General features: G+C 37.7%; 1 protein-coding gene across 3 annotated transcripts in view; it reads right to left on the reverse strand.

The window, feature by feature from the left end:
* TAF2 (TATA-box binding protein associated factor 2) overlaps positions 1-12232 on the reverse strand; it is a 91312-nt gene that overhangs the window by 13039 nt on the left and 66041 nt on the right. For 2 of the 3 annotated variants that reach the window (XM_004743492.3, XM_045078075.1), the window contains 3 exons: positions 10702-10931; positions 9248-9403; positions 8655-8760 (listed from right to left, as the gene is read on the reverse strand). In XM_004743492.3, coding sequence (XP_004743549.1) covers positions 8655-8760; positions 9248-9403; positions 10702-10931 — 492 coding nt within the window. The remainder of the gene's footprint in view (positions 1-8654; positions 8761-9247; positions 9404-10701; positions 10932-12232) is intronic. The other variant, XM_004743493.3, reaches the window with a different exon arrangement.

Genomic DNA, 12232 nt, shown 5'->3' on the forward strand with positions numbered 1-12232 from the left:
AAAACTAAAATTTAATAAAAAGCAGACCAAGGTAGGTAAGGAGGCCTTTGCACAAATATAGCAAGAAAGAAAAACAAGAAGAAAAAAGAAAAAAATATCATTTAAACATAAAGGTCATAAAAAGATAATCAGTATGGAATATAAATAAATACTCCCTTTTTTTCAATAAAAAGAAAACAGGAACAGTACCCAGAAAAAAAAATAAAAAATACTCATATTTCCAATAAAAAATGAATTATAAAGTAAACTTGAGGGTGTCTGGCTGGCTCAGTCAATAAAGCATAATATGACTCTTGATCTTGGTATCACTGAGTTCAAGCCCACATTGGGCCTAGAGATTATTTAAAAAAAAAAAAAGTAAACTAAACTTGATTTATCATTTACAATTAATTAACAAGTACCTTTTAAGTTATTACAGTGGTAACAAAACAGTACTATGCATACAAAAATGATAAAGGATAAATAAATGAAAATTAATAAATTCCATCTTACATATCAACATGGATGACTTTAGAAGCATAATGTTCACTGAGAAAAGTTAAGCCACACTGGTATCATACCATTTTCATAAAATTAAAAAAACAAGTGCAAGGAAATCCTGTACTTATGTGGCATACTATAAAGAAAAGCAACAGAACGATTAAGAAAAAGTAAAAAAGGAAACTGAAGATAGTTTTTACTTCTAGTGCAAAAGCAGGTGAACAGAACCAGAAAGAGGCACAGAGGGAATGACCCTGGCATGGAGCCCAAGACAAAGGTTAGAATGTTGAGTACGTTTCAGGTTTTTGTTTGATTACTGTATTTCATACCTTACATGCAAGTTACAACAACATTTTATCCCTAAAAGTTATAAAATGATAACATAAACTAGGTATTTACTCTTCATAAATATTCGGCCCAATATATCTACAACTGTGAAAATCTTCCTTAGGTAAGTATCTCACAATACAGTTAAAACTAATCTTTTCACCAATAACATATTTTGGGAAATTTACCCAAAGAATATAAAGAAACAAAAGCTTCTGTATGAAGATATTCAGTGCAGAATTACCTATAATAAAAAAAATACTTGAAACTAGGCCTAAACACCTACCAACACAGAAAAATAAGGTACATTATAGTCTATCAACCCAATACTATCTCCGGTACTATTTTCTTTTCTTTTTTATTTTTTAAGATTTTATTTATTTATTTGACAGAGAGAGATCACAAGTAGGCAGAGAGGCAGACAGAGAGAGAGAGAGGAGGAAGCAGGCTCCCTGCTGAGCAGAGAGCCCGATCTGGGGACTCGATCCCAGGACCCTGAGATCATGACCTGAGCCGAAGGCAATGGCTTAACCCACTGAGCCACCCAGGCGCCCTCCGGTACTATTTTCAAAAGGAAAGATTATGATGTTTGAGAAATGCATGCAAATATCTCTAGGCAGGCAAAAAGAGAAAGCAGTGTTATGGGAGGCATTGCTTCAAAGTTTAAAATTATGATTACATTATTAAAAAGAAAATAGATCTGGTATTTTATTTTGAAGTTAAGTCAACTACAAAAAAAAAAAAAAAAAAAAAAAGCTTGGGGGGGAACCCTTAAAGCTACTGGTAGAATTGTTGAATGAATTAAAAAAAAACCACAAATCCAGGAGGAGGAGTCAAGATGGCAGAGAAGTAGCAGGCTGAGACTACATCAGGTAGCAGGAGATCAGACTACATCAGGTAGCAGGAGATCAGCTAGGTAGCTTATCAATCCATGGCAAACACCTACAAATCCAACAGGAGACCAAAGAGAAGAACAGCAACAATTCTAGAAACAGAAAATCGACCACTTTCTGAAAGGTAGGAATGGTGGAGAAGTGAATCCAAAGCCATGGGAAGATAGACTGCAGTGGGAGGGCCAGCTCCCAGCAAGCGGCGGAGCAACGGAGCACAACATCAAGACTTTTAAAAGTCTGTTCCGCTGAGGGACCTCACTCCAGAGGCTAAACTGGGGTGAAGCCCACGCGGGGTCAGCATGGTCCCAGGTCTGGCGGGGTCACAGAAGGATCGGGGGTGTCTGAGTGTCACAGAGCTTGCAGGTATTAGAACGGGGAAGCCGGCTACAGAAACAGAGCCAAGGAGTGAGCTCTCAGCTCAGGGTTACCTTGAACTGGTCGCAGGCTTGGTGAGCTCAGAGCACAGCCAGAGGCCAGGGACATGGGAGTGATTGAGCACTTGTCTCTGAGGGCGCACAGAGGAGTGGGGCCCTGAGCTCTCGGCTCCTCTGGGCTGGAGACCGGGAGGCCGCCATTTTCATCTCCGCCCTCCGGAACTCTATGGAAAGTGCTCAGGGGACAAAAGCTCCCAAAACTGAACCCGAGCAGATTACTTAGCCTGGGTAAGGGCAGTGCAATTCCGCCTGGGGCAAAGACACTTGAGAATCACTACACCAGGCCCCTCCCCCAGAAGATCAACAAGAAATCCAGTCAAGACCAAGTTCACGTACCAAGGAGAACAGCAGAATTACAGAGGAGGAGAAAGCAAAGCATGGAATTCATGGCTTTCTCCCCATGATTCCTTAGTCTTGCAGTTTTTTCTTCTTCTAAATTTTTTTTAACTTTTACCCTTTCCTCTTTTAATGTTTTTAAACTAGTTTATCTTAACAATACCTTTCATTAAAAAAAAATAATAATCGTTTGAAACTTCATTATTATAGTCATATTTTATCCTTCATTGTATCTAACTTTTTATTTTTTGTATATATATAGGGTTTTTTCTTCTAAAAAATTTGGGGTAGAACTTCTTCTAATAGATCAAAATATGCCCTAAATCTAGCTCAAGGCTTGATCTAGTCTCCAGCCTGAGCAAAATCTCTCCACTTTCTTTTTCTTTAGTCTCCCAACCAACTTAATCAACTCCCTTTTTAGAAATTAAAAATAAAAAAATTTTTTTTTTCATCCTTATAGGCATATTCCATCCCTTCATTGTGTTTACCCTTACATATGTTTTTCATTCTTTAACATTTTGGGAGGTAGTTTCTTCTAAGATACCAAAATAATCCCAAAATTAAGTGGGTGACCCTGTTCTAGTCACCAGTCTAATATATATATTTTTTTCTTTTTTATATATTTTTAAAATTTGCTTTCTTTCTTTCTTTTCTTTTTCTTTTCTTTCTGAACTTCTTTTTATTCCCTTTCTCCCCAACCATGATTTGGGGTCTCTTCTGATTTGGCTAAAGCACATTTTCCTGGGGTCTTTGCCACCCTTTTAGTATTTTATTTGCTCCTTCATATATTCTTATCTGGACAAAATGACAAGGCGGAAAAACTCACCACACACACACAAAAGAAAAAGAACAGGAGGCAATACCAAAGGCTAGGGACCTAATCAATACAGACATTGGTAATAAGGCAGTTCTAGAGTTCAGAATGACGATTCTCAAGGTTCTAGCTGGGCTTGAAAAAGGCTTGGAAGATATTAGAGAAACGCTCTCTGGAGAGATAAAAACCCTTTCTGGAGAAATAAAAGAACTAAAATCTAACCAAGTTGAAATAAAAAAAGCTATTAATGAGGTGTAATAAAAAATGGAGGCTCTTACTGCTAGGATAAATGAGGCAGAAGAAAGAATTAGTGATATAGAAGACCAAATGACAGAGAATAAAGAAGCTGAGCAAAAAAGACAAATACCGTACCACGAGGGGAAAATTCGAGAGATAAGTGACACCATAAGATGAAACAACATTAGAATAATTGGGATTCCAAAAGAAGAAGAAAGAGAGAGGAGAGCAGAAGGTATATTAGAGAGAATTATTGTAGAGAATTTCCCTAATACAGCAAAGGGAACAAGCATCAAAATCCAGGAGGTGCAGAGAACCCCCCTCAAAATCCGTAAGAATAGGTCCACACCCTGTCACCTAATAGTAAAATTTAAAAGTCTTAAGCAACAGAGAGAAAATCCTAAAAGCAGCCCAGGAAAAGAAGTATCTAACATACAAAGGTAAAAGCATTAGATTGGCAGCCAACTTATCCACAGAGACCTGGCAGGCCAGAAAGAACTGGCATGATATATTCAGAGCACAAAATGAGAAAAACATGCAGTCAAGAATACTATATCCAGCTAGGCTATCACTGAAAATAGAAGGAGAGATAAAAAGTTTCCAGGACAAACAAAAACTGAAAGAATTTGCAAACACCAAATCAGCTCTACAGAAAATACTGAAAGGGGTCCTCTAAGCAAAGAGAGACCCTAAAAGTAGTAGATCAGAAAGGAACAGAGACAATATACAGTAACAGTCACCTTACAGGCAATACAATGGCACTAAATTCATATCTCTCAATAGTTACCCTGAATGTTAATGGGCTAAAAGCCCCAATCAAAACACACAAGGTATCAGAATGGGTAAAAAAACAAAACCATCAATATGCTGCCTACAAGAAACTCATTTTATACCCAAAGACATCTCCAGATTTAAAGTGAGGAGGTGGAAAACAATTTACCATGCTAATGGACATCAAAAGAAGGCTGGGGTGGCAATCCTTCTATCAGATCAATTAGATTTTAAGCCAAAGACTATATATAACAAGAGATGAGGAAGGACACTATATCATACTCAAAGGGTCTGTACAATAAGATCTAACGATTTTAAATATCTGTGTCCCTAACATGGGAGCAGCCAACTATATAAACCAATTAATAACAAAATCAAAGAAACACATAGACAATAATACAATAATAGTAGGGGACTTTAACACTCCCCTCACTGAAATGGACAGATCATCCAAGCAAAAGTTGAACAAGGAAATAAAGGCCTTAAATGACACACTGGACCAGATGGACATCACAGATCTATTCAGAACATTTCATCCCAAGGCAACAGAATACACATTCTTTTCTAGTGCACATGGAACATTCTCCAGAATAGATCACATCCTGGGTCACAAATCAGGTCTCAACCGGTATCAAAAGATTGGAATCATTCCCTGCATATTTTCATTCCACAATGCTCTGAAGCTGGAACTCAATCACAAGAGGAAATTTGAAAAGAACCCAAATACATGGAGACTAAACAGCATCCTTCTAAAGAATGAATGGGTCAACAAAGAAATTAAGGAAGAATTGAAAAAATTCATGGAAACAAATGATAATGAAAACACAACAGTTCAAAATCTGTGGGACACAGCAAAGGCAGTCCTGAGAGGAAAATATATCACGGTACAAGACTCTCTCAAGAAACAAGAAAGGTCTCAAATACACAACCTAACCCTATACCTAAAGGAGCTAAAGAAAGAACAAGAAACCCTAAACCCAGCAGGAGAAGAAAAATCATAAAGATCAGAGCAGAAATCAATGAAATAGAAACCAAAAAAACAACAGAACAAATCAATGAAACTAGGAGCTGGTTCTTTGAAGAATTAATAACATTGATAAAGCCCTGGCCAGACTTATCAAAAAGAAAAGAGAAAGAACCCCAAAAAATAAAATCATGAATGAAAGAGGAGAGATCACAACCAACACCAAAGAAATACAAACAATTATAAGAACATATTATAAACAACTCTATGGCAACAAATTTGACAATCTGGAAGAAATGGATGCATTCCTAGAGACATATAAACTACCACAACTGAACCAGGAAGAAACAGAAAACCTGAACAGACCTATAACCAGTAAGGAGATTGAAACAGTCATCAGAAATCCCCAAACAAACAAAAGCCAAGGGCCAGACGGCTTCCCAGGGGAATTCTACCAAACATTTAAAGATGAATTAATACCTATTCACCTGAAACTGTTCCAAAAAATAGAAATGGAAGGAAAACCTCCAAACTCATTTTATGAGGCCAGCATCACCTTGATCCCCAAACCAGACAAGGATCCCATCAAAAAAGAGAATTACAGACCAATATCCTTGATGAACACAGATGCGAAAATTCTCATCAAATACTAGCCAATAGGATCCAACAGTACATTAAAAAGATTATTCACCATGACCAAGTGCGATTTATTCCAGGGCTGCAAGGTTGGTTCAACAACTACAAATCAATCAATGTGATACAACACATTAATAAAAGAAAGAACAAGAACCATATAATACTCTCAATAGATGCTGAAAAAGCATTTGACAAAGTACAGCATCCCTTCCTGAACAAAACTCTTCAAAGTGTAGGGATAGAGGGCACATACCTCAATATTATCAAAGCAATCTATGAAAAACCCACAGCAAATATCATTCTCAATGGAGAAAAACTGAAAGCTTTTCCACTAAGGTCAGGAACACAGCAGGGATGTCCATTATCACCACTGCTCTTCAACATAGTACTAGTAGTCCTAGTCTCGGCAATCAGACAACAAAAAGAAATGAAAGGCATCCAAATCGGCAAAGAAGTCAAACTATCACTTTTTGCAGATGATATGATACTATATGTGGAAAAACCAAAAGGCTCCAGTCCAAAACTGCTAGAACTTGTACAGGAATTCAGTCAAGTGTCAGGATATAAAATCAATACACAGAAATCAGTTGCATTTCTCTACACCAACAACAAGACAGAAGAAAGAGAAATTAAGGAGTCAATCCCATTTATAGTTGCACCCAAAACCATAAGATACCCAGGAATAAACCTAACAAAAGAGGCAAAGAATCCATAGTCAGAAAACTATAAAGTACTCATGAAAGAAATTGAGGAAGACACAAAGAAATGGAAAAATGTTCCATGCTCCTGGATTGAAGAATAAATATTGTGAAAATGTCTATGCTACCTAAAGCAATCTACACATTTCATGCAATCCCTATCAAAATCCCATCCATTTTTTTCAAAGAAATGAAACAAATAATCCTAAAATTTATATGGAACCAGAAAAGACTTCAAATAGCCAAAGGAATATTGAAAAAGAAAGCCAAAGTTGGCGGCATCACAATTCCAGACTTCAAGCTCTATTACAAAGCTGTCATCATCAAGACAGTATAGCACTGGCACAAAAACAGACATAGATCAGTGGAACAGAACAGAGAGCCCAGAAATAGACCTTCAACTCTATGGTCAACTAATCTTCAACAAAGCAGGAAAGAATGTCCAATGGGAAAAAAATAGCCTCTTCAACAAATGGTGTTCGGAAAATTGGACAGCCATATGTAGAAAAATGAAATTGGACCATTTCCTTACACCACACACGAAAATAGACTCAAAATGGATGAAGGACCTCAATGTGAGAAAGGAATCCATCAAAATCCTTGAGGAGAACACAGGCAGCAACCTCTTTGACCTCAGCCACAGCAACTTCTTCCTGGGAACATCATCAAAAGCAAGGGAAGGAAGGACAAAAATGAACTATTGGGATTTCATCAAGATCAAAAGCTTTTGCACAGCAAAGGAAACAGTTAACAAAACCAAAAGACAACTGACAGAATGGGAGAAGATATTTGCAAACGACATATCAGATAAAGGGCTAGTATCCAAAATCTATAAAGAGCTTAGCAAACTCAATACCCAAAGAACAAATAATCCAATCAAGAAATGGGCAGAGGACATGAACAGACATTTCTGCAAAGAAGACATCCAGATGGCCAACAGACACATGAAAAAGTGCTCCACATCACTCGGCATCAGAGAAATACAAATCAAAACCACAGTGAGATACCACCTCACACCAGTCAGAACGGCTAAAATTAACAAGTCAGGAAATGACAGATGCTGGCAAGGATGCAGAGAAAGAGGAACCCTTCTCCACTGCTGGTGGGAATGCAAGCTGGTGCCACCACTCTGGAAAACAGCATGGAGGTTCCTCAAAAAATAGAGCTACCCTGTAACCTAGCAATTGCACTACTGTAGTGATCCGTAGGGGCACGTGCACCCGAATGTTTATAGCAGCAATGTTCACAATGTTCACAATAGCCAAATTATGGAAAGAACCTAGATGTCCATCAATAGATGTATGGATAAAGAAGATGTGGTATATATGTATATATATATATATATATATATATATATATATATATACACACACACACACGCGCACACACACACAATGGAATACTATGCAGCCATCAAAAGAAATGAAATCTTGCCATTTGCGATGACACAGATGGAACTAGAGGGTATTACGCTTAGCGAAATAAGTCAATCGGAGAAAGACAACTATCATATGATCTCCCTGATATGAGGAAGTGGAGATGCAACGTGGGGAACTTGTGGGGGTAGGAAAAGAATAAATGAAACAAGATGGGACTGGGAGGGAGACAAACCATAAGTGACTCTTAATTTCACAAAACAAACTGAGGGTTGCTGGGGGGAGGGGAGCTGGGAGAGGGGGGTGGGGTTATGGACATTGGGGAGGCTATGTGCTATGGGAGAGTACTATGAAGTGTGTAAACCTGGCGATTCACAGACCTGTACCCCTGGGGACAAAAGTACATTATATGTTTATAAAAAAATAAACAAAATTTAATTATAAAAAATAAATCCAGAAGTATGCCAAATACTTAAAAAGGACCAAAATGAAACATAATTTTTAAAAATCCTTTAAAAATCCTTATTCCTTTGCTAATATGCATTATAATCTGGTACAATCTAGTATTTGATACTACCTACTTTTCAACTTTATAGCTGTTCACTTGTAAATAAAGCAAGAGGTCTTAGAACAGCAGTACCAGGAGAACTCTCTTCATCACATCCTGATTACTGTACACCAGTCTTACCTGGAGTCGATGGCCTTTCAAGCATGTTCAAATGATGGGAAATGAACGCCTGGCTATCATGAACTGTGTCCATGTCAATTTCCTCCTCATCTTGAGAATTTGAAAACTAAAACACACACGCAAAACAAAGCAGAAAAAGAGCTATTACATCGCTTTACGTTTGGATCTTAGCTCTTAGGAAAGGTAGCAGAGAGGCCACAGAACATACCCCCACATCTTAAAAGGAAAAGTAGTCTTTTTCTCAAAAAGTACTACGAGTAAGAAAAAATTAAGTGGGCCAGCCTTTAAAAGAAGCTGAATGGATATTACTGGAAATGAAACAGCAACTAAAATCTACTCCTATGTTGTAGGGAGAGGGAGTGAGCCATGGTAGACAACACACACATAGTTCCTCCCCCAAAAGAGAGAAGAAGTATGTGATAATAGAAGTTAAATAATCAGATGGAAGATCTTAAATGGACATTTGGGTTCTTTTATGAGTCAGTCTGCCCCATCTGTTCCTGCTAAGGAAAAACCAATGGAAGTATTCAAAAAGATTTATAAGAAGGTGAATATCCTACACTATTAATACAGGTTGAACCTGTATTTCTTACTCTGATTTTGAGTTTGACTTTACTGCTATCCTCATTCTTCTCCAGTATTTGACCAGGTTCTAGTGGGGACCCCAGTGGTGTATCAGCCTTCCTCTTCACTCCCTGCTGATGAGCTGACATATTACATGTTGCTTCCTTGGCAAGGTGATCATCTTCCTGCGGCAATATTCAAGATCAAAATTAGATTTCTGAAGACAAGTAGCTCATATTATAGCTGAACACTAATAGCTACAGCAACCATGCAGATTAGAACATGCCCAGTGCCTAAAAATTATCAGCAATGGGCTTAAAATAATCTTCACCTTTTCTTGTCTGCTGGTCTTTTTAGGGGGAGATGGGAGGTATATAAGCAAACTTCTAGAGCTTTCCCAAAAGAATGTATCTTTTGGTATCATTTCCTCCTCTTCTGAAGACTCCAAGAATGAATGTGAATAAGTTAACATAAATGGGCAAGAATTAGAAACATACTTATGTCTACAACTTTGTAAATATTCAGATTTGAAAGAGCACATTAATGAGACTCTTTTTTTTCCTATGGAAAGATCATCTTACTTCTTCATAACCCAAACTCTAGGATACATTTCAAATTTACAACAAATACGTACAGCTCTATTCCAGAAAATTCTAGGTGAATAAACAAATTTAAAATAATTATCACTAAGTAGCATGAAGAGAATCTCAGTTTTCAAGTGTCAAAACACCAGCAGGGAATTGCCAGGCAAGTAATCTGGTCTAAATATTGGCGAAAAATGAAGCATGAGTTATTAAGGACATTTTGTTATTAAAATGAAAATCATTTCTGGAAAACTTTCTTTGAATTACAGTAAAATGATTCCTCAAGGTCTTTCTGCAAAAAGTCTGGTAATTTTCTAATGCATAGCTAGAAATAAAAGCTTTTTTAAAAGGCAAACACAGACACACATACATAAATAAAAATGTAACATATCAAATCCTCCCAAATCAGCAGCTTACTCATTTATCTGACCATTCACTGTTATGTAATTTGAAAAGCATTTGCCAGGCACTTGTCATATGCTTAGAATTGTGCTAGGTATGACACAGAGTAGCAAAAAAACCAAACCAAAACAAAACAAAAACACAAAGTCAGGGCCCTTGTGTTCAAATAGTTTGCCAACAGCATATACAGATCAGATTAACTATTCATTTTATTTTTCTACTACTCGAGGAAGAAATTCAACAGTCAAGTACAAAAACACCAGGTCGTGACAAAAGGGGAAAAGGGACTGGCAGGACCTCATTTGCCACGTGCAGCCGTGCAGCTTGTCGGGAGCACTTTCCAGAGTGCTCTCAACTACTGTCGGCTGGCTGTTATTTTCAAGTGGCACATGAAACTCTTCATGGCTTTAAAGTCTGCCAGTCAAAAAAAGCCATTCTCCTCTCTAGAGAGCCCTCTATGATAAAACTAAACCTTCCATAATGCATGGGATTCTTACAGGGTTCGGAAATCCAACTAGCTGTGCGTGACTACTTGGATTAATCGTAGCTTCTTGGTTGCCTGCTATGGCCTCTGGAATTATGGTCGGATTCAAGACAGCTTTTTTCTCTTTTAGATTAAGAACCAACCCAAGCTCTGGTAAGGGCAAGCAGGAAGGTCTACTGAGGCCAAAGAGTGTGAAGTACAAGTCCACAGCACCACACCGTAACCTCCAGTCATGTGACGTTCCTAAGAAGTAAATAATAAAGAAATAAGTCAGTATGTACATTTATCCACAAATTTTTAACTGTTCCACAACCTACAAAGGGGAAAAGATTATGATGTCAAGGGGCCATCTAATGACCTGGGCTCCGCTAGCAAACCCTTTACTCTCAAGATGCAACTTAACATAGATATTCAGAAATCGTTATGGAAGCAGTAAATGCTTTTTTTCTTAAAAAAAAAAAAAATTATTTGAGAGAGATAGCGCATGCACAAACGTGTGTACAGGGGTGCAGGGGAGAGGGAGAGAACATCGCAAGCTGACTGGGGAGCCCACGTGGGGCTCGATCTTATGAGCCTGAGATCATGACCTGACCTGAAATCAAGAGTCGGGAGACTTAACCAACTGAGCCACCCAGGTGCCCCTGGAAGCAGTAAATGTCAGTGAATGAAGCTAATGAGTTTTATAACTAGAAAAAATGTTATCATTATACCATTTTTTTTTTTTAAAGATTTATTTTAGAGAAAGAGTGCAAGTGAGTAGCGGGAGGGACAGAGGGAGAGAAGCAGACTAACTGCTGAGTGTGGAGCCTGACCATGGGCTCCATCTCAGGACCCTGAGATCATGACCTGAGCTGAAAGCAAGAGTAAGATGCTGAACCAACTGAGCCACCCAGGTATCCCCATTATACCGTTCTTCTTAGCAAAGGCATATTAGACGGTCACTAAAAATTTAATATTCCCCAAACAGTATTTTTTTCTGGCTTTAAATCTTCCTTTTAATTCTTCCTCCTCAGTAACTACTCCACATTCATTCATTCTCTGTTCATCTTGCTGGATTTTCTTCTTGAACAGCCCATTAGGAAGATAGCATACCATGAGACTTTATGAACCCTACCACTTGAAACAAATTCTCCTGTCAAAGTTATTACTTTTAGGTTTAAAATATGGTAAGAAATCCTACAACTACTTAAAATAACATGATTCAAAACTTCATTGAGGAGGAGGAAAATGTTTTGCTAAATGTCTTTATATTTGTGTTGCTCTACTAGGTATTTGTTTAAAAAATAAAAATTAAAGAAAAAAGCAAATCCCATGGATAGCAACAGCTGGTAAAACACATACTGACCAGAAGACTGACTGTGAAGAAATTCAGTTTAAAGTCATTGAGAGATTAGAGACAAGTTCTTTCAATTTCTCTGATGAATCTTGGTCTTTTTTATCTCCAAAATAAGGGTTCTGATCTTAGATTACACCTTATCCCATATAATAGCAGATCAGAGAGCAAATCAATACCAGAGTTCTTTCTCACTTTCCTTTTTTTCCCC

Source organism: Mustela putorius, unplaced genomic scaffold (assembly GCF_011764305.1).
Source record: "Mustela putorius furo isolate JIRA1106 unplaced genomic scaffold, ASM1176430v1.1 tig00000228_pilon_pilon_pilon, whole genome shotgun sequence".
NCBI classification, from domain to species: domain Eukaryota; kingdom Metazoa; phylum Chordata; class Mammalia; order Carnivora; family Mustelidae; genus Mustela; species Mustela putorius.